The following is a 26,054-nucleotide window of genomic DNA, read 5'->3' as shown; positions in this document are numbered from 1 at the left end:
ACAGAGACACAGAGTGAGAAAGGGCCCCCAGGGAGGTGGGAAATGAACCCCCTGCTCTAACCCCTAGACCCCCTCCACAGTGAGGAGCCAACCCAGGAGTCCTGACTACCAATCCCCCTGCTCTACCCCAACAGGCCCCCTCCTTCTGGCCCCCCCCCCAAGCAGGGCAGAGAACCCGGGGCCCTGGGCCAGACGTACCTCGTCGAGCGGGATGAGTTTGGGCGGCAGGGGTTCGTACGACTCCGGGTCGGGTTCGTGGGGACTGTCTGGAACACTGCGGAGAGGAGAGATGCTGGTCAGAAATCAGCACTGAGACATGTGGTTGTAGCTCTCACATCGATGGGGCTCTCAGCACAACCTGATGCCCGCCCCCCCCACCCCGTCGCTCCAGGCACGGCCTCACAGGCCAGGTCCACACACCCACCCAGCATCCACCCGCCATGGGAAGCAAAGACAGCCGGGTCAGAGGGGGATCCTGGTGCCCGGCAACCTAGAGAGACCCCTGGTGGGCTCATCTGCTGGGTCCTCTGGAGCTGAAAACAGGGTCTGTGGTCCCCGAGTCAAACAACCAGGTCAACAGGCTCAGAGGCAGCAGCCGGCTCATATGCTGCTAGAGAGGGACAGAGCCATGCTGGATTCAGGAGGGTGGCCTTAAATTTGACACACTGGCTGTTGCACAGTGCGACCATTAGAGTGGGGCAAAAAGCCTACATTGCCCAACTGGGAAATGGCGCCCCAGCCTGAACCCCCAGTACCCTTCCAACCCCGCGCCCTGCCCGCCAGGGCTACACCCACCTCTCCTTGGAGAGGAAGATCTCCTGCAGGATGCCCTTCTCCCTCTCGGCCTGGGTGAACTTCTCGCGGCTGCCGCTGCCCGGCTGCACCAAGGGGTTAGGCAGGTCGATGAGCTTGGGGTAAACCCAGGGCACCTTCTCTTCCATGGCATCGTGGCTGAGCCGGCGTGCCGTCTCGAAGGCGTGCCGGTCCTTCAGCATCTCCCGCTTGGCTGCCTCGCCAAAGTCCTTGATCTTGTTCACGTTGACTGCCGGGGGAGGAGAAGAAACGGGGAGAGGTTTAGTCAGTGGATAGACAGGCCACTGCCGTCCTGCCGATGGGAAGGGTGTGACACCCCCACTCCACAACAGGAGTTCAAAGACCTTGTATCCCTTTTCCCACCCAAGAAGCCAGGTAGTCCCCTGGTGCTGGAGCAGAGCTGGCCTCCCCTAGAGGGAAAGGCCCCATGTCCCATACCCCAAGTGCCGGATGGGAGCTGGTGTCCCCTAGAGGGAAAGGGCCCCACCCCAGTACTCACCCCGCTCAGTCTCATCCAGCTCGAAGTAGAAGTACTCCCGCAGCTTGCTCTCTTCAGGCCAAGTCACTGTCTTCTTCTTCTTGCCCTTCTTGGTAAGCCGCGTGGAGTCAGCGGTGCTCTCAGAGGACTTGGCGTCCGAGTTCTGCTCGGATGAGGCTGTGGGGACGGGACACAGAGCGGCTCAGCGACCAGACACAAACACACCCCCCAACGGAGCCTGGATCTAACAACCAGCGCCAAAGCCTCCTGAGCCCAACCCAGGACCCCCAGATGAAGACAGCTCTGCCAGCCCCACAGTTAAGCTAACACAGGGGCTGCCCCCCCGCCAAGGCAGCTGTATCCCAGCTGGCATGGCCCACCCGGCCACATGCATTATGGGGTTTTATGGTCTCCTGGGTGGCAACATCAGGTCTGATCCAATACTGCCAGGATGTTGGGCTGACCACCTACCACCTGCCCAGGGTTAGCACAACAGAACCCGTTGGCTCCAACGCCTTCCCCATCCTTACCGGTCTCCATCAGCTCTGGGACCTCTACTGCCGGCACAGGAGTACCGGGCCGATCCACCTCCATTGGCTCGGATGCAGTAGCAGGTTCTGGAGAGGATGGCTTAGCAGTGCTCGCTTCTGGGGCTGGCTTCCCTTCAAATGGGCTCGCCTGGGACACAGAGAGAAATGTGGGATTAGTGTAATGGGAAGTGAACCAGTAACCCCCAGACCCCACTCCCCTCTCATTGCTGACATCAGAATCCAGGGGTCCTGCCTCCCAGCCCCCTGCTCTAACCCACCAGAACCCCCCTCTCTCCTCCATCTGGGGACAGAACCAAGGGGTCCTGCATCTCAGCCTGCCGCCCACCCCCCCACTCTAACCCACCAGCCCCCATTCCCCACCTTGAGGTGTTTGTACCTTGGCTGCCGTAGGAGACAAGACTTTCTTTTTCTTTTTGATCTTGATCCCCGGGATAGGGGCAGAGTTCAGGGCATCCAGGAAGCCCAAGCCCTCCATTGCTGCAGAGAGAGGGGGAATGAAAGAGGTTACGCAAACTGAAAGCTCCAAGCACCTGCGACTTCACGTGTTATCCTACCCCTCCGCTATGCTATACCCCACTCCCATCCCAGAGACAGGGATAGAACCCAGGAGTCCTGACTCTCAGCCCCACCCCCGCAACTCTGCCACTCTCACCAACTAGACTCCACTCCCTGCCCAATTCTGAGGACCAAACCCAGGCATCCTGACTACCGGGCCCTCAATGTACTCACGTTGCGCGGGGATGATCTTGACTTTGATTTCCTTGGTGCTGTTGGGGGTGGTGTTCAGAGGCTTGTATTTCTTCTCTACTGGTGGGTTGTCTCCAGAGGGGGCGGACGTGCTGTGAGAGGGAAAAGCAGACGTGGTACTGAGACGTTGAGGCCACGGCCCAGGAAAGGGATCAGACGCTGCCCTGAGCAAGGAGCAGGCAAGCCAAGATCACGTTGCGATCTGGCGTGAAGAGCACAGGAAGCACAGCACAACCCTAGAGCTGCTTTGCAGGGGGCTGAAGGGGCAAGCAGGGGCGGCTTGGGGATGGTTACCAATGCTGGGCCTGTACCACACACAGGGCCTCAGGCAAATCCCCTCAGCACTCAGTCCTGCCTCCCAGCCCCCACCGCTCTAACCACTAGACCCCACTCCCCTCCCAAGAGCCAGGGATAGAACCCAGGAGTCCTGCCTCCCAGTTCTACACAGAGTGCTTCTCAGGACTGAGGGACAGAGTGTAAAGGTGAGGCAGACAGAGGAAGCCACAGGCGCAAGGTCGGGACGCTTTCCCCAGAGCAGGGCAGGGGTGCTCAGACCTACCTCTGTCTCTTTATCGGCATCGGCTTCAGGTTGTATTTTTCAGACACCACTACAGCGTTGGGGTTCTTCTTTAGAGGAACCAGTGAGGGAGTCTCCAATTCCAACCCTACAGCAAAGCAGAGCTCAGGTTAGCAGAATACAGCCAGGGGCTAAACCACACACATTTCCATAGTACCTTGGTCTGCAAGGATCCCGAAGGCTTTTTATGCTGGGATCGGTCACCCAGTGGAGAAATACAGAAATGCCACCTGTGGGGTTGGGCTGCTGGGGAACAGCTGCACAGTGACAAGCAGTTGCCCTGAGACGCAGCCACCTCTGCGGTGCAACAACTGGGGGCTGCATAGAATCCCACCCAAGGCCGCTTACTCCCCCCAAAAGTTGAGAGATGCCCCTCCCAGTACCCACCAGTGGAGCGGAATTTGGCATGGCTGGGCGCCGTGGTGCGTAGCGATTTTGGCTTCTCTCTCTTCTTCTCCGGCGTCTCCTCAGCCTTGGCTTCCGCCTTGGCCTCCTGAGGCTTCTCCTGGACAGGTGCTTTGCCCTTACTCTCTTCCTTCCGCTTTTTCTTGTCTCGCTCTGCAGGGAAGGGGAGAGTTAGGCTCCTGCGGGGGGGTTCAAGTCCCAAAGGCAGATGCCACCACAACAGCTCCTCCACCCTCAGGCTCCAGCCCGCCCACGTCTGGATGCGAGAAGTGTATTATGGGAGGAGCCACTGAGCAGTAGAGTGGCAGGGATCCCATGGCTAGAGAGTCCAGACCCAGGATGCTGCGGGGACGGGGAGGGTGCCCATTAGTGGGTCGAGGGGCCTGGGCTAGGATGGCTGGGGCCCCATCATTTCAGTCAAGGTCTCCTAGGCGTGTTTCAGGGGCATGACTCACCTGCAGGCTGCGCGCTGCTCTGGGAGCGGATGACGCCCATCCAGTCGCTGACGAGGATGGAGGCCAATCTACGGAGTTCTGGAAGGGGAGAGAGGACAGAGGTTAGCGCAGGGCAGCTCTCACCGAGCTCCAGCAGATGGGAGGAGGCACGGCGCGCATGCACCCAACAGGGCGGTCTCTTACCTTCGTCCTCGCTCGACTTGCTAAGCTGCTTCACCAGTTTTGCCGTGTTGTTCTGGAAGAGATCAGAGAGGGACAGAGGGTTAGGGTCAGCACTGACCGCAAGAGACAGGGTCCCCACCTTGTTCCCTGCAGCACAGAGCCCCCTAGCGCCGCACTGGGCCACCGGGTCAGCACTGACTGTGAAGGGAGAGCGCCAGCAGCTTTACTCACTTGCTTCAGGTGATCCACAGTGAGGGGCAGGTGCTGCAGTGTGAGCAGGATCTGCTGCAGCAGGGGCACGTTGCTGGATGCCTTGGAGCTGGTGAGCCAAGTGTTGAGGAGTTTGTAACCCCCGACCCGGATGAACCTGGGACGAGAGTAGAGCCAGGTCAGTGCTGGTGTCATACCTTCCCCCCGCCATGGGCTACAGCCAAACTTTGTACCGTCTCTGCCTTCTCCTTACAGCCCAGGATTGATCTCCAAGCACCTGCCAGAGATGGGTCACTAAAACCCCATAACCTCCCTGAGAACCACTTTGCACCTCAGCAGAAAAGACACCCAACCATGGTCATACAGTGAGTTACAGAGCTGGGGGAAGAATCCAGGAGTCCTGACTCCCAGCTCCCCCTTCTCTAACCCACTGGACCCCCACCCAGAGCTAGGGATAACCCAACTCCCAGGCCCCACTCCCTGTAAGGAACCCTCCACGATTCTTACTTTGCCAGGATGTCTTGTGCCCGGGTCTGCAGCAGGATGTTCAGGTAGACGCAGCGACTGACCATTTTCTGTGCGTCTTTCATTAAACTGCAAGCAGGAAGGGAGAGATGAAAGAGAAGCTGAGCTGATGCAGTACAGAGAGATCAGAGCACATGGCAAATGAACTGCCACGAAATCAGACTCCGTAGGCTTGGGGGCCAAGAAGGATTAACAGGACTCATGTGGGAATAGCATATGGCTTCTTTCCCCACTGTGGTGCACTGGCTCCAATCTGGCCCCCCGTTGGTGGGGGACTGACTGGCTGAGAGGGGATGGGAATGAGGCTTTTCTTCTCCAGCAGGCACTAGCTCTCATCCAGCCCCAGCAAGGGGCAACGGCTGGCTCAGAGTGGCTGGGATTCTCATTAAATTCGGGAGCCTCACTAATTTACTCCATCTGAGGAGCTAGCCCAAGATTAAAACGTTCTACCATCGTCACACATCTCCCTTTAATTGGAGAGGGGTTTTTGAGGGGGTGGGGGGGATTAAATATTTTATAGGGCAGTTATAGCTGCCCAATGCCTTGTCCACACCCTGAAGGACAAGGCAGTTGTGGGAGAGCTTTGGGAACGAATGTTCGGCGTGCTTGGAATACACTGAAATCCTTCAAGCAACCTGCAGAAGGGACTTCCACCGAGATCTAGGATCAAGTAACATTTAGGAAGAGGACTGAATGCATTTCCGAAACAAGGGGCTGGAGTTACAAGAGAGGCAAGGCTGATGTTTCCAAAGCAGCCTAGGGGATTTGGATGCACATCTTCCATTGAAGATGCTGGTACCCAAGGCCAACTCCCCACCTGGTGCAAGTCAGCTGTGGTTCCACTGGAGTCAATGGGGCCAGATCCCCCAGGTGGTTTAAACCAGGGGAGCTCCATTGACTCCAATGGAGCTACTCTGATGCACAACAGCTGAGAATCTAGCCTCTGCATGACTAAAACCCCTAAACTGCCTTAAAACCCCCCAACAACTTTAATGCCAGCCATCATCAAGCAGATCAGCATTTAATAAAAATAAATAAAGACTAGGAGGGGAAAAAGACTTAAAACAATCAACATCTTTGCTCTGATGGGTCATTTTCACACAGCACCAGCTGCTTACTTCTGCTCTGGGAAACTGGTTTTGCTACATTGTGTCCTGACATAGATTCAGACTAACAGGGCTACCCCTCTGATACTTGACACATTTAAACTGGAGACTTACTTGAAAATCTTGGTGACCCCTTCTGTATTTTTGACTTCTCCATCTCTCCCCAGGAAGCAATCTAATCCTTTTAGGAGCTCATGAGGATCGATTGGTCCAGAGCCCATGATGGACAATTCTGAGGCAAGAAAGAAAGAAAAAAAGGGGGTTACTCTCAGCAAAGAGCACAGAGATGATATTGCACTGATGAGTGGAATCCAAACTTGATCAGGAAGGGTACAGATACTATACAAGTACAAAGTATTATCCTATTGTTGCCACCAGTGAAGAGAGAACCCACTCGGAAAAGACATCAGTTCCCAGCACTGGAAAACTAGAATTCTTTTGCTAACCTCACTCAGTTACATACGCACATAACTATCTAGGGCCTTAACCAGGATGGATCGGAACACCAGGTTTCTTTCTTTGCCAACCTGTCTCCTCTATGATCAAGTATCCCCACAACCCTTTAGGAAATAAACAGGACAAAGGGACAGCCACTTGGGGAAAATCCAGAGCAGTTTGTATCTTCACTAAGGGCTTTCTAGTGATGTTCCCACTCAATCACCTTGAGACTAACAAGTTTATGGCACGATACCATTTATTGAACCATGAACAAACACACACAAGTGTTTAAGTCAATATTCTCTTTTTAGACAAACCAGGGAGGAGAATGCTGATGTTTTTCCGAGACTAATTTTTAGTTTAGTTTACTACTGCACACTCAAGAATTTATACCCAGAGACCTTGATCAGAAGAGAGGCGTGGGTCTAAACCTTGTAATATTCAGTGGTTTACAGAGCTAACCAAAGCTACTATTGACTTGAGATGCAATGTTGTTTATGAGAGTGGGGCCTAAAATACATCAGCAGCTGTAAGTTTCAATCCATCAGTCTAAATTTGATTACCTACATACGAAAAGAAAAAGGTTCTACTTGAGTGAGGGCAGTGGGTTGTGCTGGAATCTCATTTGTTAGAAAGCCATTGCAGAAGTAAATTTTCTAAGCTGTGTTACTAAAGAAATTTTCTTTTTTAAATAGAAGGGCCTGGATTGGAAGAAAAAAACCCCCAGACATAAAAAAATAATCAAACAGGACATATTTTGGGCTATGCTATTAAAAAAAGATTAACAGGTTGTGGGGTTGTTTTTTATTAATTTTCCTCCATAACATTTCCAACATCCACAAGTTACAGATTGTAAATTACAAAGTTTATTTGTTTTTTAGGAAATGTAATGCACCAAGTTACAGGTACATGTTTAAACAGCAAAAATTCAACTGACACACACAAAAAATGCAGAGGACACAAAAGCAAAGCAATGGGAAACACTCTGCCAAGTTGTTTCTTCATAGCATCCCGAAATGGAAGGCACCCTGAAACAAGCAGATTAGTTTCAACAAGCATGCTAGGGGAAATCTAATCTGTTTGGCTTTATTGTTCAACTGGGTCTTAGCTTTGCCAGAGGAGGAAAAAAGTTTATATATAAAGGGGAAAAGGTTAGGTTGAGACAGAGCTCCCTTTTCTGTATGTTGCACCGGACCTTTCACGGTGGACGCTGGGAAAACAATGTTCAAGGGGAACTGGCAAATGGCCGATACAAAGTTATGACTCTCTCCCAAAGTCAAAGTCAGTCATGCATGGATAAATTATCCTGTTTGCCAGGACTCTGAGCATGAATGTTGTACATCACCCCACTGTTTCCTTTAGGTCCTTGAGACCCAATGAGACCGATGGTGTGAATCCCTGGCATGTAAAGGGGTTATGGTAGATATCCTAACAGCAAACAGTGTCTCTTAAGTGTGAGAGTTGGTGCCGGCAAAAAATTCAGTTCCAACAATTCGTGAGAGATTCAGATAAGACCCTGAGTGCAGCTAAAGGGCCAGCAAGGCTGTATCACCCAATTTTTTTTTTTGAATTGTCCTGTTTTCATAAATCTTAATTTCATTGAAGAGAGACCTTTGTGTGTGGATACACAATCACAACTCTCCCAGGCATTGCATGCCCTGCCTAGAACTTAGAAATTTAACAGACCGTGAAAGTGACCAGGCTAGTTAAATGGTCTCAGACCCTAGTGCAAGCTGGAAGCATCAGTTTGGAGAGATTAACTGGAGAAATTAATTGTCTCGGCCATGGCCCTCTAAAGTGGTTTGCAAGCAAGGCAGACATTCCTCCTACACCCAGGAGGAGGACCAGAGCCCAGGCTCACGCACGGTGGTGTGTGTGTCACAGGCTCCTACACTACAGAAGAGTAAATGGGATTTGAGGACTGCAGAGAACAGGAATCACTGGCTTAAAGTCAGGCTATTTTGTGTCAGTCAATGGGGGGGGGCATAGACTAGTGCTGTCCCTCTTAATAGGTGCAGCATGCATAAACAATGACTAATTGAGCAGTGACTTAGAGCACTGAGACTACTTCCCCTTAGTACAGGCTTCTTTGAGATCTGGTGCAGACAGGAAGGGCAGAGTTTACAGATGACTAGGATAGAGCAGCCCAGTTTAAGCAGATCAGCCTTCCTTAATGGTGGCAACAGCCTCCCATTAACTCTCACCCCAGGGAACACAAGAGGGGTTCTCACTAGGAGACACTGCAATACCCCCCCGGAATGAAAACCGCTTGCAGTATAGAGGAGTGGATAGGTTAATGCACCCTCACACTACTACCTAGCTGAGAAGTGTGTAAAGCAATCCAGGTTAAACTACAACAGAAGTGGACAAGCAGGACCAGAGCTGGGACATTGCTTAGAGACGCAGTGGCTGGGTCTGCTTCAGCAACACACAACAGATCTGCCTTTGTGTGTTACCCTTATTCAGAGGGGGGGTGCGAAAGTGTAGTGTAGCCACCTAGGCGCACAGTCCCCGTGTTGTACAGCGAGGAAGGATTGGTGTCGATGGTAACTAGTGACACTAAGGCAACATGCTCCCCATTGGTAAGTTACATATATGTTGCATGAGGCATAGACACCGAGACACAGCACTGAAACAAGTGGGGCTGTGTGTAAGGCTGCCAATGCAGCTTTGCTTGGGGGAGCAGAGGGGTTGGCGCGAGGAGGGAGAATTTACACACACACACAGATGGGCAGCATGGCTGAGTTCCAGAACTTTGTTGGCTGTGGCAGGCTGATCGAGGCTGGATTCAACATGGAAGGAAGAGATCCCCTCGTCGCTGCCTTTTCAGCAAAGTCCTTTCTCCGAGCAGGAGGGGAAAAATATCCAACCACAGCCAGCTCTTCCAAGGTCTGGTGTGAACTCCTCCCCAATAAAGTCTCTCTCCAAGTTAACTGCAGAGATCCACCATCACTTACTGGGCAGAGTTTAGTGGGAGCAAAACTAGACAGTAGGGAGTGATGGAAAGTTGTTACCAGCTGACGGTCGTTCGGTAGCTTGGGGGGAATCAGTTTGGGGGGTACAGGGTGTCTGTCCAGTTGCAAGGCATCCATGCTGAAAAGTCTCTGGGCCTGCAGCCCTCGGCGGAGAGGCAGAGAGCGGGACAGGCCATGGAGACTGAATTCCCCTCTCACCCCCCAGAGGTGGCCTCCTCCACACGCAAGGTGAATGCGCTTCGGCAGGGGAAAAAAAGCTCGCAGTGCCGCTGCCAGGCTCGGACGTGCTTTGCTGGTGAAGAGAGGACTTCAGTCTCCAGGGCTGCCAATCCGACACCTGTCACCATCCACACAAGAGATTAAACACAGAGTTATGTACACAGGAGAATTTAGCCATGGCAATTCATCCCAGTAGGGAAATCCCACCAGATGCCCTGATCATACTCCATGCTGGAAGACCAGGTACCATGATTACGAGAGAGTAGGAGATGTAAGACAGAAGTCTAGTCAGATCTATAAATAAGAGATCCCTTTGCTTCGTAGGCAGGATAAGGACGAATACACAGAATTGACCAAGGTAACAAATAAGGATTCCACTTTGTTGCCTTGAGGCTGCAGGAAGGTCTTTGAGCATGTGAATTCCCCCAGGCACTACTGGGCATAGTAAAGAAGAGTGGGAGCTTCCATTGCTCAGGGTTCCCAGCAAAGATTAAGTTCTATTAATAAAGATACACATGCATCAGATTTATATGCAGATGACAGGCTGCAACAGCTGTGTATTAGCATATGCAACTATTCTGATAAGTGCAATACTGGACTAAAGGACACCAGAGGAAAGACTAAGACAGCCATATCCTCGGCAACTGTGAGCAAATATTAGTTTCTAGACAATTTAAAAGAAATTTCCTGTGTTACCAACCCCTTCCCTGTCTGAACAAGACTAAAATCAGAAGTTAAAAAAATTCTAGCTTTTTCTTTTCTTTACTGTTTATGCTATTTACTTTCAGTATTTCTCAGCTCAAGCAGTAAGACGTGTTTCTATTCAATTTCACTTTTTGGCACACTGCTAAAGCTTGACACAATTTGGAGTTGCCTATGGTACAGATAGAGATGCTTGTTCTTACTGGAATTTATAGCACTCATGGAAACTTGCAATTAATCTTTTTTGAAAGCTTTTAGTAAGTTTAGCTCAAGTCTCTGCAAAGATAACTTGAACATCTGTTTAAAAGGCAAACTGCAAAGGTTTTGTTAAGAGTTAACTGGCTTGGTAAGAACTTAAACATAAATCTCATACTTTGACAAGATACCCCCCTCTCTAAGCGCCAGAGAAATCCGAACTCCAGATTTCTTGGCATTCTACCTAGAGAGGGGTGCACAATAAGCAAGTGGAGTGAAGCCAGTGGTTAGCAATATGAAGTCAGATGGCACGCTCCTACTTCAGGATTGGTCCCTACAGCTTACATTTGAATTAATGTTCAGCATGCACTCCTACCACAGTGATAATCTGAACCTGTTTATAGTCGCTAAGTCCCTTCATTCAGGAGAGAAGCCTGGAGTTTCTGGCATTTTAAGAACTAGATACTTTTCTCCCCCACTAAGTATCTTTAGGGAACCAAATTAATATTCCCATTTTATAGGCAAAAATATAAATATCTATCTATCTGATCTACCCAAGGTCACACAGGAAGTCTGTAGTCAAGCCAGGAATAGAACCCAGGAGTCCTGACTCCCAGTTCAAGAGACAAAACTAGAACCGAGGAGCCCTGTGCCTCAAACCAGAGCGCATCTTTTCTCCTAAAACGACTGACCCCCTATCCTAAACTCAAGCCTTCATCAGCAGTGGTTCTCAAACTTTTGTACTGGTGACCCCTTTCACACAGCAGGCCTGAGTGTGACCCCACTTTTGAATTAAAAACACTTTTTACATTTAACACTATTAGAAATGCTGGAGGTGAAGGCTGACAGCTCACGACCTGCACATAACATCCTCCTGAGGGGTCACCACCCCCAGTTTGAGAACCCCCTGCAAGACCTTTGAGTTCACCTCTGACAACATCGAAAAGCATAGTTAAGGTTTCAGTTACACATTTAAGCCTAATTTAGAGTGAAGTTCACTCTTAGCCATCTACGTGTCCAGTTTGATCCCACTCTCTGGGCTAAAGCTTGACCCCCAGTCAACTGGAAGGGGCTTGAAGTGACAAAGTTACAAACTCTGAACATGGATTATTGCAGTGTCAACCAGCTCAGGTATGCAGAAAGGAAATAGCATTCTACTCTGAAAAGCTGCTATGAAATGGTATTGTGTGTCCATGATCCCAAATCAAGCATGTCAGGATATATATGTAGAAGGTTTTTGCTACCTGGCTCCTTACAAACCCAAGGCAGGATCCGATAAGCAACTTTTTTTTATTGCTTGTGCATCTCCCATTAGAGGGATTCTGCCGGTCTGATTCTGTCCTCAGTCTTAAGAGCTCAGCAAATCTGGTTCTGCAATCAGACATGGGAGTATGGGTGCAGTGTTAGAGCACTATAACCTAAGGTTCCCAATTCTGTGCAATTCCCCACTCCACTAGATTTCCTGTGTGACCTTAGGCCTCACGCTCCCCATATGTAAAACAGGGATAACAGCACTGCTCTACCTGACAGAAGCGTAGAGAGACTATGAATGTTGTGAAGCACTTTGAGATCTACTGATGAAAAGCGCTAGATGAGAAAGGCATTATCTGTGATTTGACAAGATGCCATTTTAGAAATATGTTTCAGAAGAGAAACACACTTTAAAGAACAGTTTCAAGTTGCTTTTATAGGAAAACAGTTTTTCTATTGTTAACTTGAAGAAACTGCAGTCTTAGCAGAAACTCCTGGCAAAGCTTTAGAAAAAACAGATAAAATGTTCATGACTTTGCCCAGAGTTTATCTGTTTTGCATGCACCCTAGAAGTTCACATCACAAGCAGCATGTCTCTGTCCATTCCTCCCCAACAGGAGCATTTGATTTGAAAGCAGTATCAATGGTGGAAGAGAAACCAAAACTTGTTCTCCATGAAGCAGGGGTATGTTGACCACACAAATGCCTCATATGAAATTTAAAAAAATGGTTGCCTATTTAGCATTTTCATCCTAGCTCCCCAAACAGATTCGATGGTATTAGTCATACTCTGGCATTAGTGTCTTATTTTTAAAGTAACACAAATCACTGCATTTGAATGCTCAGATCTCCACATGTTCTGGGCACTGTGCAATAGATTAGGCTTTCTGCAACTGAAGAATTTTTGATTGGAAAATTTGGCCTGCTGTTGGCCATGGAAATAACCAAGCTTGACTTTAGACTCCACTGCCAGGCACTGGAAGGAGCAGGCTTAAGACAAACATTGCTCTCAGACAGCAGGCTACCCAGAAAAACAAGCTACAGGTCGGTCACTTCACTCCGGCTCCTGAAATGCAGTCGCCTCTGGGGTGGAGCATTGTAGCCGTTTATGGCACACAATGCTAATCAAAGGTAAGCACAATACAACTGAACAGATAAGAATTTGGCTGTTGTCTGTTAGGTATTCACCTCCACTGAATGGGTGATCTAGTCTAAAACCCTTTGAGGCATGGCTCTACTCTTTAAAGTGACTAAAGGCATCTTTTCTGGTTCCTGTGTGTATTAGTCAGATCTGCTAACTTTAATGATAACACATTTGATCCCCGTTAGCCCCACAGAACCAAAAAGGCTTTAAGGGAGTGTGCCACATTCTATTTTAGGCTCACCCATGAGCTGCAGTCACATCTGGGTAAGCTTACTGAAATCAGGTTAAATGAAGGCAGAACTTAATCTATTCCTGATGAAAACAAGACTGAACCTAGCTTGACAGCTGAATCCCAGCCTGAATTTGCAGGGCTGGCAGAAAGCCCTTTTTATTTGCCAGTTGACTAAACAGGATCTAGAGTTCAGGGACAAAAAGCCACACAATGCCTTTTACAGAGTTGCTCCTCTGAGTAGAGCTGTACTTTGAATTTAATCAAAAAAGCAGTGATTCAACTGTGAGTGGCTTAAGTCTTTCAAGCATTAATTCTAGTCCTGGTTAAACAATAAAGCATCAACAACATTTGCTGAACTAGTCCTGAAGCAGGGCAGAAACCAATTTGTGGTATTTGCAGAACAGAGAGCGTGATAAATATCAGCTTCCATCTCCAAATCCTAATATGGATGTTCAGAAATCCTGACCGTCTAGACTGAAGTCAGTAAGTCTGAACATCAGGCCTACAGTTTATACGGTGCAAGAAATGCTTCCAGTAATGTGAACTTTTAAGCAATAGTCTTACATATTTCTACCCAACATTAAAGGCAGTTTCTGTAAATACACAAATAGCATGATCATTTACAAGGTACAGTCAATGTCTGAGTGTCAATAGATTATTTCCTTCTGAGAAAAATCAGAACAGGTCAAGCTGGTAAGGGGAAGAGCAGCATTAGGTACACACTTTAGCCAAAAAGAGGTTATCCTAGAACATGAATCATTGAACTGGTTCACTATCACTTAAAAGGATACAAGAACAAAGACATTTTTTAAGCAGACTAAAATTTACAAGATCTAACAAGTTCAACAAAATTCAACCACCACCAATTTGCAACCCAAACATCGCAGCTTTAAGGGCAGAGAACCAGAAGTGAAATTGAATAGAGACAAAATACGAACTAGCGCACTTCTTTGTGAGAAACAGAGGAAGTAACCAAACTTTTCCGATGACAGATTTCAAAATATCCTTTGGGTTTGAGCTGAAGTTAAACACAGATAAAGGCATTTTTTAGATGTTACGATTTCAGCCTTGTATGTTAAACTCCATCTTTTGGGAGCCTAGAGTGAAAAAGATGGAAAAGTTTTTAGTCCAGTTAGATTTGAATTTGTGGTTCACCCCTTTGCAAGGGATCTAGTTAATTTCTCCCAGTGCTAACGAGAGCCCCTATGGGCAGTAAGAAGCCAAGGAGGACACGGGGAGCTGATTTTAAGCAGTGGGTCATACAACAGGGACTCTCTTCAGAGCAACTTATATTTATCCACTGCCAAGACCTAGCCAGTCAGTACTGACGTAAAGAGCATCAAAACTACACAGCTGTGCCAATTTAAGAGAAAGACAGCCGTGTGCTCCTGCCCCCAAAGACACAGGAATCCTGCACAGACTGGGTCAATTGCTGAATGCTATGGGAGATGGGATTTACTGAAGTAAGCATATCCAGAGGGGCTACAAGCAACTATGGACATGGCACAGATAGAGAGCCTTGAGGGTCTGGATGGGATAGAAAGATACAGAGGACAGATGACATACCACAAGCAAAGCACAGCGACTGATCTATTAGGATTTAAACCCCTCCACAAGTAGTGTTCCAGTACAGCTGAGAAGTTAAATCCCATATGACTGGAGACCACAGGGAGAGTTGTTTTGTACTTACAGTTTAGAGATAGAAATCAGGATTTTATTCCAATGAAGACAGACATCTTCATATCCTATAATCCTATTAATATATCACAAAGGATTTTTAAGACTTGGTATTCTAATCCCTAACACTGGGGAGTGGACTGAGGACTGCCAGTTACTGTAACATTACAAAAACAGCTGTTTGTTAAATCATGATTAAAACCATCCTGATGGAATAACCCTTCCGTAACACCTTCTAGCTGAGGATCTCAAAGCACTCTAGTAACAACAAAGCAAGCCTCACAGTGTCTTCCCACTTCAGACTCCAGTAGGGATGGGGAAGGGGAAAATGAGCTAGTGGCTTTTTCTTTATCTGCTTATGTCTCCATTTCAGTGCCAGAGGGTTAGAATCCAGGAGTCCGGACTCCCACCCTTTTTCCTAACTACCGCACTCCCATCAAAAAACACATGACCCATGAGCCCCAAGCACCAAATCCTCTGGCACTATCTACACACTTTCCCAAATCCAGGCACAGACCAGGAGTCCCGACTCCCAGCATTGTGCTCTAAAAGGATAATCCTCCCCTTCCACCTATGGCAAGGAAACTAGGATTAGTTTGTTTCTAAAAAACACAAGTACTCCCCTTCCCTTTGAAAGGACAAAAGCCACTTCAGTGACTACAGCAGAGTTAAAAAAGACTAAATTCAGCCAGATCTTTAAAATTTAAAGATCTGGACCCCCATGTATTCAGAGACCTATTGATTTCCTCACACCTGAATTATTTTCCCTGGAGGTCTAAACACTAAACTGAGCTTCACCAAGAGGCCAAGCTACCTCAAATCAGAAGTGATCTTTACAATATGTTGTCCACAAATGGCCTCAGCATAACTGAGGCTTCAAATGTGACAGAGAAGCTGCCAGTGACTGGCAAGGTTACTAGGCTACAGCAGAGTTCAGCTTCTGACACAGTATCTTTGCCCCTTTAGCATCTCAGTGTCTTACTTCTCCAACCCCATCTCGTATCTTCACCCACATGAGTGAGACCATGAGATTATAACTTCAGGAAGGTGAGGGAAGAAAGACAGCTGGAGCAGATGACTTCTAGAACAAAAGCCTGTTAACAGAATTGATAAACAGAAGCTGCATTCCTTATGAAGTAAACTTCAGGTGCTCTTAACACCAGTCAGGAACTACTGAGGTACCAAAACTTCTGTATTGGGTTTTTTTTTTAAAGTGTGGTATTAAAATACTTTTAAAAGCCATCTTTAGCCAAACCCCTATTGCGCTCCCTTTAGATATACTGGCTGCACAGAACAAACATCTAGTTCAGCAATCATTTAGGCTTCTGGCAAGAGGAAGTTTTAGCAGTACCCACTGTGTGTTCACCCACATTTACCCTTAGTTCATTTTTAACCCCATCTTCAAGTCTCCCAAAATAAGGATCACATTTTCTTAAAAAATCGTTTTAAGAAAAAGCCTTTACAGACAGATCCCAGTTTCAAACGTTTGCCTGACACTCAGCTTATCAAGTGTGTTGTCTATTTAAATGTCTGAATGGATTCTGGTCTATTTCCTAGTGTTTGGTTTAAAAAAAAGTTTTCCTCTCATTGAATGTTTTTCCTCAAAAAATTAAATAGATTTTTTTATTCCTATAAAGAGGCTGCAAGAGCCATTGCTGCTTTCATCAACCTCTCTGGCTGGATCTTTTGTTATTTTCCTTATTTAGCATATTTCACCTCCATTAGTCTTCTGTGTGCTTGGAAATTTAGAAGTGCACACAACTGCAACACAGTGAAGGGTCCCAGTGTGCCAGCCTTAAGTGGACCCACCAATTTGCACAATCTCTACAAGGCCTTTGCTAAATTTGCTGCTTGCATATAACTTACCTCGTCCTACCTGCACTATACATACAGCGGCTAAGGCCCAACCCTGAGAAGAACTCAGCACCCAAAACAACTCTTAATGACTTGAAAAGGATTGCAGCTCAATGCTTCAAGATCAGGCCATTACAGGCTGTATATTGTTCAGTCTCCATGAGACTAAAATGCTGAATTGCTTTACATTGCATGAAATGCTACCACTGGACACTGCAGCAGGTATTTAACCTGCTGGGTTTGAAAAATCTGTCTTGTGAAGTCCCATTTCATGTTAGAAACAGTCCAGAAAAAAAATCCAGCAGTTTAAAAAAAAATAGATCTCAGTCACAAAAGCAGCCTCCTTGGTTAAAAGCTATCGGACGCTCATGCAGATCCAATGGGTTGGCTCTGGTAAAAGAAACCAGATTTCTCTAATGCAAAGTCTCAAAAAATTAAATTTGTAGTTGTCTTAACAGATTGGCAAGCTCTTAAAATCAAGACTCAAAATATCCTTACAGCCTCTGCATGCATCAGTCGCTGTCACTGCACGGAGTTGACAATGGAAGAATCAAAAAGAAATAAGCAAAGTGGTCTGGAACAGAAATGAAGGTTGTGAAATGTAATTAATACCAGAAAGGTTTGCTTACCCGTGAATTGTGGCTGTTCCCCTCCCTTTGATGAGGGCTTCCCTTTTTTTCCTAATGATCACTTCTTTTCCTAGTACATTGTACAGGAACTATGGCACTGTGGAATGTGGCAAATTAATTGAATACAAGACTTTTTACCTTTCCCCTGCCCAAGACGACACTTGGGGTGTGTGTGGCTGGAGAAAATGCACGCACCCCTCCCACCCCCAGAATATCCTTGACAACAGATTTGTGGGTTATGTACAGCACCTTTGGAGTCCAGTGATAGCATTTCACATCTGTTATAACAAATCAGATTACATTAACTGATCAAGAGGAATGCTCCCCCACTTCCCTTCAGAAAGTCTAAGAGAGGGAGACAAAGCAGACCGTCTGCTTTACTGAGCATGGAAGCTGGATAGAAACCATTGTAAATTACAAATACAGCCAGATAAGACAGACAAGAGAGCGGAGGTCCAAACTCGGGGGTTATGTTGAAACCTATAAAAAGAAAGAAATCTGGCGGACTTAGGATCATACTTTGCACTTGTATATTAACTTGTACCTAGAGAATTCCTGTAGATGAAACAGCCAGGAGTGGAATTTGGTTAGAACAGTTTAGAAAGGGGAAGGGGGGGGGACCCACGCGCACCGGGTGCATTCCCCTCCTCCTCCTCCCCCCCCCCCGCATCTCATTCCCTCCATCCCATGCCTCCAAACGCGAGCCAGTCGGTGGGAGGAGTTTGCTCAGAGCTGGTTACATCACCTCCCTGCCCATGGGTTCTTGCTTTTGTACAGGAAGAGACAAAATGAGGCAGACGCCATTTTAGAAGCACAAGGGAGAGGGGAGGGAAAAAAAACCACAAACAAAAAGGCTTCAGTATCTATTAAGAAGGAATTCATATAACAATACAGCCCCCACCATAGATAGATAGATATATACACATACACACACACACCCCTCTTTGTATCCTATAATCTCAATCCTACAAAGCTACACCTATTAAAAATACAAGAGGGGAAGCCAATTCTTGTTAGCATGAGCCAAAGATTCACTACAGAATCTCCCCATCACCGGGGACGGGGGGGGCTAATTTGTCCCCCTCCAAAGTATGGGAGGGGCAAAAAAGGGGGGGGGGTAAAAAATGGGATCCGAAAAAAATAAAAATGCTGCTTGCCAGAACAAAGACAAGGAGACAAAACAGCTTCGCCATCTTTAGTAGGGAGGGGAAAATAGAAAGCGAGAATCACATTTTTAAAAGCACATTAGATTTTGTTATAATTGGAGTCTAAATGTTATCAAATTTCATGCTGCTCTTTTAAATTACTGAATTTTAAGATTTGAAAGTTTTAAAAACCAACTCTCGCAATCTTTATTTCTAGATTGCCACCCAATTCTTAAAGATTGCCCTTTCTCCCCAACTACTACATATATATGCAAATACATTATTAAAGTGGTAGCCCGGGTTCTAAAAAAATAAATTCACACCAAAAACCCTAGCATTTACATTGAATTTAAAAATATAAGAAATGGATTTGACATATCACCGTAAGGTTATTTTTTAAACCAACCCATCGTCTAATGCCATTGATCTTTCTTGCTTCCCTTGCCACTTATAGCCTTACCCTGCAATCTTTATGTACAGATTGCTCATTTTCCTTGTCTCCCACACAAAAAAGCGATACTTTATGGCTCAGTCACCGCCATCTTTTGTGTGGGAGCTCATTAACCCTTCATATTCGTGGAGACGATGGATTTGTCTAAGAGACCGTCGTACTCCTTATAAATATGCATTCATATTTTGCAAAATGCCTGACTTTTAAGGGTTAACCATCTTGAAACAAAGCCTACTTTCCTTTCAATTATATACACATTTTTGGTTTCTTCCTGGCGTTAATTCTTTTTGATAGAGGAGGAATTTTTTTTTTGGTCAGTTGGTTGAAAATTCGACACTTACTATCCAATAATTTTTCTCGTCGACAGCGCTTCAAGGTTTGTTATTTTTTTGTTTGATTAAAGTGGTGTATTTTAAAGAAAAAAAATAATTGATTTGTTTTTGGTCATGGCTTTAAAAAAATACAGCAACTTTTTGGGGATTATTGGTGGTTTGTCGAGATCAAGAGATGCAAAAAGTTGCTAGATTTAAAAAAAGGATCAGGACAGGTTGTTGCTAATTATTTTTTGTTTGGTCTTTTGGTATGTTTAAGTGGCAGTTTCCTTCAGGTCACAAAGAATTTGAACGGCTTCCCAAGGACGGTCGAAAATATGGTGGCTGCTTTTTTGTGTCTTCCAAGGACCAAGTGGGGGGGGATTTTTCTCTTTCTTGTAGCAAATTCGACGCCAGTCTCAAGACCAAACCAACCTAGAACAGAAGAGAAGGAAAAAAAACACTGCAATGAGCATTTTTAGACACAAAAGGTAACCCCCTCCCCAAGATTTTTAACCACAAAAATATAAAATTTGGCAAAAACGTTAATTTTTAGGGTTTTTTTTTAAATCACTGGGATCTGGGCTGCGGTAAATTTTTGCAAATCTGTGCAGTGGGTGGGTCTGGGAACAAAAATGAGGATTTATGGGGAAGCAACCCGGGGGGGGGTGGGTGGCGGGCGGGCGGGCGACTTGGAGTTTCATGGTTCAAACGAAACCCGGTTTCAATTAAAAACCCCGTTCCCTGCCTCAGACCCAGGGGATTAATTAGCAGCAGAAATTATTAATAATCAAGGTCATTCAGAGGGGCTAACAGCAGCCCCCAAAACCACCCCTCCCCCGCCTCCACCCTGTCCCCCAGCCTCGCGCTCCTCAGTACTCACCTCTAACCAGACCCCAGAATGGCCGAACCCCGCGCGAGTGGCGCTTTTTATATGCAGCCCCGCCCTTCTCCGGCCCCGCCCCCCTGCGGCTCGTGCTGCGGCGCGAGAACAAAGCTTCCGTCTTTTCCGCTCCCCCTCCTTCCTCGTACCCAACGGCCGGTTACTCAAGAACCGATTCAAAACCGCTAGCGAAACACGCCACCGGGATCCCCTCTCGATGTGCGAGCGGGATCTAAGCTCGAAAATCAATTTTAAAATCGGCGACGGTTGTGACGCAGTTAGAAAGGGGCCCCAGCGCGCGTGCGCGAAGGGGAAAGGCGGGGTGACCGGGCTAGGCTGGCGGGCAACGCCCTTGCGGAAGTGTCACGAGACTCTCTATACCGCGCATGCGCGGGGGTGGGGCCGGCTGATTCTTCTTAGCTGTCGTCCTGAAGGTTGTGCGCATGCGCAGCCAACGCCCGGTATTGTCCAGCTTGTGGCGCAGTTTTTATTCCGCTCCGAGGTGTGCGCAGGCGTGCCAACAAATGGGTTGGCGCATGCGCAGTGATTATCCCGCACTTTTCGAACTAAACCTATTAATCCTTGCAACATTTCTTTCTAACCTACGAGCCCACGCGGGAGCGAGTTGTCGAGTCAGACGTGGCGTTAAAAAAAATAAACTAACAGGCGAAGGCGGGACCGCACCAACGCGGTGGTCACGTGGAACCAAGGCGGCTTTGATTTGCGTTAGTCACCACGCATGCGCACAGATCACCGTACCGCAAGATGGCGGCTTCCAGGGGCACCATGTTACTGCGAAGGGCCGCGAGCAGCCTGCCTGGGCTGGCTCTGCTCCCGAGGCTCTTCTGGGCCCAGGTGAGGAGCGGGGCCAAGGGGGGCGGCCGGAGCCATGTGCTGTGATGTCATCGCATGTATCACTTCGTGGGGATGACGTCATTTGCTGTACCGGAAATGTCCACTGTGATGTCATTGTGCCAGGGTGGGTGGAGTGTGATGTCAAGAGCTGCCCTGCACCAAAATCGCTTGCTATGATGTCATCATGCTATGAGGGGGCAGCGTGGCATCATGATTGCAGTGCCATGAGGTCATCACACCCTAGGGGTGGGAGCAGTGTGACAGCATGGCTGCTGTGCTATGAGGTCATCATGCCAGTAACAAGGCAGTGTGACATCATGGTTGCCGTGCTGTCAGGTTATCGTGCCATGAGGTGGCGACGTGACATGGCTGCCATGCTGTGAGGTCATCATGCTAAGGGGTGGCAGTGTGACATTGTGGGCATCATGCTGTCATGGTGCTGTGTGGCACTGGGCAACACGATGTGACTTGGCATTGTCCTGCTACTCCACAAGGGTGGGTCAGGGAGCGATGTGACATTATTGCTCTTCCTAGAGTCTCCCTGCCATGACATCGCCCTGCAGTGCTGTGGTTATGCACTTCAACATAACACAACACGGTTATCCGGGGCTGAGCCAGCCTGCCAACTTAATTGCTGGGCCACACCAGATCGGGATTGCAGCGGGATATGACGTTCCCCTGGCGTGGTGTTACTCCATTGTGCGGCATCGCTGTGTCGTGTAGGATCTCAGCGCCCTGTTGTGGGAGCCTGCAGGCTATTTCGGCTTTGAGGCACAAGCCCACTGGGCCACCCACCTTAGACACAGCTTCCTGCTGTTGTTTCCATGTGATGTCCAGCAACTCTGGACAGGGCAGCTGCAGACAGCAGATCCATTTGTCCTTACTCTGTTTGTTTGCTTTTAAGTTGCTTGCTAAAAAGATCATGGTAGCATCTTCCAACCCCAAGGATAAACTCTTTCACGTGCACTGGCCCTGCTGTTTCATCACAGAATGGCATTGGGGTCCGCTGAAATGCAGCCTCCCCTTGGTGAAGCTCAGCAATGAACCGCCGCAGAGCAGAGGGAAGGGTTCAGGCAAGAGCAGTGGGGCAAACCATTGTGCCTGCAAAGCCCAATCAGTGCAGTTTTCAGTGATGGGTGAGTGATTCTCCCCTCCCCTATGTGGTGTTGCTGTGTGGCTGTTTCCTAGCTGCCCCACCCTAGAGGTGGCTGCATTTCTGTGATGGGTGAATTAACCCCCTCTTCCCCCGTGCCATGTTACTGTGCTGCTGCTGCTGTTCCCTAGCTGCCCCACCCCTGAGGTAGCTGCATTTCATTGATCCTTATCTAATATCCTAGACGCGGTAGGGACAGCCACTTATTGGGGTGGTCTGATCCTTTCTCTCCTTTCCTGACTTGGCCTTTCTTAGGCTGCTCCTACTGCCTCGCTCCTGCGGTTCCAGAGCCCGCTGCTCCGGGTGTTCAGCACGGACACGGACCCAGCCGCATCAGCAGAGCCAGTTGCCTTTGACACCGAATCACGCTTTAAGGAGAAACCCTGGGAATATCTAGAGACGGAAGGTATCTGGCCAGGAGCTGCGAAGAGGTTGGAGCTAGGCCTTGGACCTGCTGCTTCACAGGCTGGCACCACCCAGGGCAACCTTGTGAGGGGCTCAGGATTCCTGGCAGTGGTCTAGGGGCTAGAGTGGGATGGGAAGCGGACCTGGGATCCAGGATTCTTGGGTTCTATGCCCTGCCCTGGGAGGGGAGGAGAGTCTAGTGAATTAGAGCGGGGCGGGGAGGGGCTGGGAGTCAGGACACCTGGGTTTCCATCTCTGGACCAGACTCTCAGTATGATCATTGGCCAGCCTCCTACCAGTGTGACTCAGTTTCCCCATCTGTACAGAGGGTCTGATTCAAGAGAGGCTGCACTCCCTCATGTTCTCTAGGATCCTCAGTGTGAACCTCACCTGGGAATGGCTAACTCTCCCCTCCCCCCTTGCAGAGTACATCGAGAGATACGGCAACAAGCCCGTCTGGTTCGGCTATCGGCGTAACCACAAGGGATCCATCCCCCCTCAGAAGACCCGCAAGACCTGTATTGTGAGTGCAGCCCCACCCCTTGCCCTGCCCCTCAGCATGGGCAGGGCTTGGGGCCAATGACTAGCACGCCTGTCAGCTGCCCAGGCTCCAGGAAACATGGGGGAGCCAGTGGACACCCAGAGTCCTCCCTATGGCATAAGCTGTCCTCAGCAAGGCCGGTTGGAGAGATGCCACCAAAGAAAGAGCTTCTCAGTCTAGTGGTTAGAGCAGGGGGGCTGGGAGTCAACTCCTGGGTTTTGTCTACAATCCAGGAAGAAAGTGTGGATCTAGTGCAGTGATCCTCAGAATGTGGGGTGCACCCCCCTGGGGGGCACAGAGGAACCTTTCGGGGGGGTGGGGAGCGGCAAGGTCAGCCCCCACAGTGGAGGGAAGGGCGAAGAGAAAGCACCATCCAGCCCCTCTCTGCCCCCAGCTCTGCTCCAGCCCCGCCCCTAGCTGCAGCTTGGGCTCCACTCTCAGCCACCGCCCCACAATTCCCTTGCGGACAGGTGGCTGAAAAGTTCCATTACAGGTAAGGCAGGAGGTGACAGAAAAAGTTGGGGACCACTGATCTAGTGGTTAGAGCAGAGGGCCCGGGAGTCAGGACTCCTGGGTTTTGGGCAGGGAGTAGGGTCTGTAGTGGTTAGAGCAGGGGGCGGGGGTATAGAAGTGGGAAGAGAGTGAAAAGACCAATGGTCTGGCTAGCCTTGGTGAGATCCATAGCAGATCAGAAGGGGTGGTTTGATGAGAGGCATGGGAAAGTAAATGGCAGGTGACACCAAACAAGGAGGAGTTTGATGGTCAGCAGGACCCAGAGAACTTAGATCCCATTAGCAGCTGGTTCACGAGGGTCGGAATCATCCCCAGCGAGGGTCGGAAAGGGACCAGGACAGGGGAGGCTGGAGAAGAGTCTAGTGAGATTTGAGAGCACAGCTGGTGAGGATACCTGGCCCCTGGAGAGGGGCTGCTGTGCCTGCCTCTGCTGGGTGACCATGGACAAGTCGCTGCCCTTTTCTGCCTCAGTTTCCCCATGTATAAAATGGGGCTAAAGACAGCAAAGCGGTTCGCGATCTCCAGATGTGAAGAGCTTGGGATAATTATAATAGCAGGGGACAGATGCTTCAGGGCATGAGGAAGGTCAGGACGGCCAATCTATGGAGACGGGCTATTCCATATCTGACCACTAGGGGTTGCTTGCACCTTCACCTTTTGCTAACGACTGCCAGAGACAGGATACCGGGCTAGATGGGCCCATGGGTCTGGCCCACCGTTGGCCCTGCTTTGTGGCTGGGGTGTGAGCAGGGTGGAGAGGCGGCTCAGCTCTAACAGTCTCGTTTGGTTCCCCAGAGAGGAAAGAAGATTGTGGGGAACCCCTGCCCCATCTGCCGAGACCAGAAGCTCCACGTGGACTACAGGGTAAGGGGCTGAGCCCAACTCAGGCCCTTCTGGCCACTCCCCACCCCGCGGCCGGGCCTGTGACCCCCACCCCTTGACCTGGAGAGAAAACATACGCGTGGTCTGGGCTCCCTGGGCACAGCTGTATGACCCCTGCTCTGTAACCCTCTTCATAAGGCCTGCCCTGGCTGTATGAGCCCCTCTGCCCCAACTCTATGATCCCCACGTCTTCCCTCAAGTCGGCCCTGTTTGTATGGCGCCCCCTCTCCCCCCGCTCTTTGGGGAACCTAGTGTCCCCAAGCAGCCCGATGTCCTCTCTGCGGTGCCAGCCCCTTTCCTGCCTGTCCCTGTGCCTGCTGCTCACGGCTCCATCTTTGCCTCTCTCCCCCTGCAGAACGTGAAGCTCCTGGAGCAGTTCATCTGCTCCCACACGGGTGTCACCTTCCATCCCACACACACAGGTACATTCCTCTCCTGCCCAGGGGGGCTTGGAGTCTGCCACAGGGAACCACTTTCCCAGTTAGACCAAAGGGGTGGGCGGGGAGCCATCTGCCTGGTTCTGGGCGGGGACCCCAAGGGAGAGGAAGCAGAGGCAGTGGGAAGGCTGGGGTAGTGCAGAGGTGAGGGAGAATAGCCCAAGAGGCCAGGGGATAGTCTGTGGGGGGGGGGGGGGATGCCGGGAGGGGAATTGTTGCAGGTAGGGGGAGAGAAGGATGAAACTGACCAAGGAGGTGACATTTCCCATCTGGTCCCATCCCCCCATGGGGTAGCATCGCCCTGTGCAGCCTGTTTCCCAGGGAGATGGAGACTCCCCATCCAGCCCAGCCCCAACCTGGGAAAGCCTCTTTGTCCCCTGGGGCCCTGCCTGTCCCTTTTAGAAATGGAAAAGGAGCCTCTGGATCAGTCTGCCCCAGAATCAGCTCCCCAAACCCCACAGTTTCTTCATCCTCTGAGACACGCTACCCTCTCCTTCCACTGCAGGTGTCTGCATGAAGCAGCATAAACGCTTGACCCAGGCGATTGACCAAGCTCGTGACCATGGTGAGTAGGGAGCTGGATATGACCGAGTGGGAATAGCAGGGGGCTGCCGGTTGGGATTGAGGGGCATCGGCAGAGCTGGGCTGTGGGGAGCGGGGCTGTGGATGGGGATTGACCCCTGTCTTGCTCACCAGCTGCCTTTCCTCCATCCCCCGCCACCCGCAGGGCTCGTGAGCTTCCACATCCCCTTGGTGACGCTGCAGGGCAAGGACTACACCAACCAGCACCAGGCTGTGACCAAGACGCCCCCCGCCCCCTCCCTGCAGAGCCAGGCACCTTGGTACCCCTGGTACGAGTGGCAGCAGCCGCCTGAAAAGGACATTGCCAGGATCCGCAGGATATACAAGGACTATCTGAAGGAAGAGACCGGCCCGGCATGAGGGCCCAGGGCAGGACTGGATGGAGTGTCCTGGGGCATGGGGGATGGGCAGCTCCTGGCGGAGCTCAGGCCTTCGGCCTCACCTGATGAGCTGGCCCTAGTCCCAACCCCTGCAGGGATAGCGCTGAAGCTGCCCAGCTCCCGGCCATGACTTGTCCAAACCTTCCGTGGGGAATAAACTGGAAGATGCTG

General features: G+C 49.5%; 2 protein-coding genes across 6 annotated transcripts in view; one reads left to right on the top strand and one right to left on the bottom strand.

Annotated features, from left to right (window-relative positions):
- Positions 1–21,030, bottom strand: part of PPP1R10 (protein phosphatase 1 regulatory subunit 10) — a 25,455-nt gene extending 4,425 nt beyond the window's left edge. For 3 of the 4 annotated variants that reach the window (XM_039500801.1, XM_039500804.1, XM_039500803.1), the window contains exons 1-15: positions 20,136–20,531; positions 19,283–19,687; positions 6,144–6,261; positions 4,906–4,992; positions 4,420–4,555; positions 4,210–4,261; positions 4,027–4,104; positions 3,554–3,724; positions 3,149–3,254; positions 2,572–2,681; positions 2,219–2,319; positions 1,822–1,969; positions 1,313–1,468; positions 796–1,042; positions 199–274 (exon numbers count right to left, since the gene is read on the bottom strand). In XM_039500801.1, the coding sequence (XP_039356735.1) occupies positions 199–274; positions 796–1,042; positions 1,313–1,468; positions 1,822–1,969; positions 2,219–2,319; positions 2,572–2,681; positions 3,149–3,254; positions 3,554–3,724; positions 4,027–4,104; positions 4,210–4,261; positions 4,420–4,555; positions 4,906–4,992; positions 6,144–6,250 (1,575 nt within the window). In that variant the 5' untranslated portion in view covers positions 6,251–6,261; positions 19,283–19,687; positions 20,136–20,531. Of the gene's footprint in view, positions 1–198; positions 275–795; positions 1,043–1,312; positions 1,469–1,821; positions 1,970–2,218; positions 2,320–2,571; positions 2,682–3,148; positions 3,255–3,553; positions 3,725–4,026; positions 4,105–4,209; positions 4,262–4,419; positions 4,556–4,905; positions 4,993–6,143; positions 6,262–19,282; positions 19,688–20,135; positions 20,532–20,894 lie in introns of those variants that run through there. The other variant, XM_039500802.1, reaches the window with a different exon arrangement.
- On the top strand, positions 20,721–26,054 carry MRPS18B (mitochondrial ribosomal protein S18B). 2 transcript variants are annotated; one of them, XM_039500806.1, is made up of 7 exons: positions 20,721–20,990; positions 22,399–22,549; positions 22,974–23,071; positions 24,398–24,466; positions 24,840–24,906; positions 25,427–25,486; positions 25,649–26,054. In XM_039500806.1, the coding sequence occupies exons 1-7, from the start codon at positions 20,901–20,903 to the stop codon at positions 25,861–25,863; spliced, it is 750 nt and encodes a 249-aa protein (XP_039356740.1). In that variant the 5' UTR covers positions 20,721–20,900; the 3' UTR covers positions 25,864–26,054. The 2 variants fall into 2 exon arrangements, with proteins under 2 accessions (XP_039356740.1, XP_039356739.1); XM_039500805.1 differs by lacking the exon at positions 20,721–20,990 and adding an exon at positions 21,227–21,485.

Source organism: Mauremys reevesii, linkage group 15 (genome assembly GCF_016161935.1).
Source record: "Mauremys reevesii isolate NIE-2019 linkage group 15, ASM1616193v1, whole genome shotgun sequence".
Taxonomy (NCBI): Eukaryota; Metazoa; Chordata; order Testudines; family Geoemydidae; genus Mauremys; species Mauremys reevesii.
The sequence above is the reverse complement of the archived record's forward strand: the minus strand, read 5'-3'. Positions and strand labels throughout refer to the sequence as shown.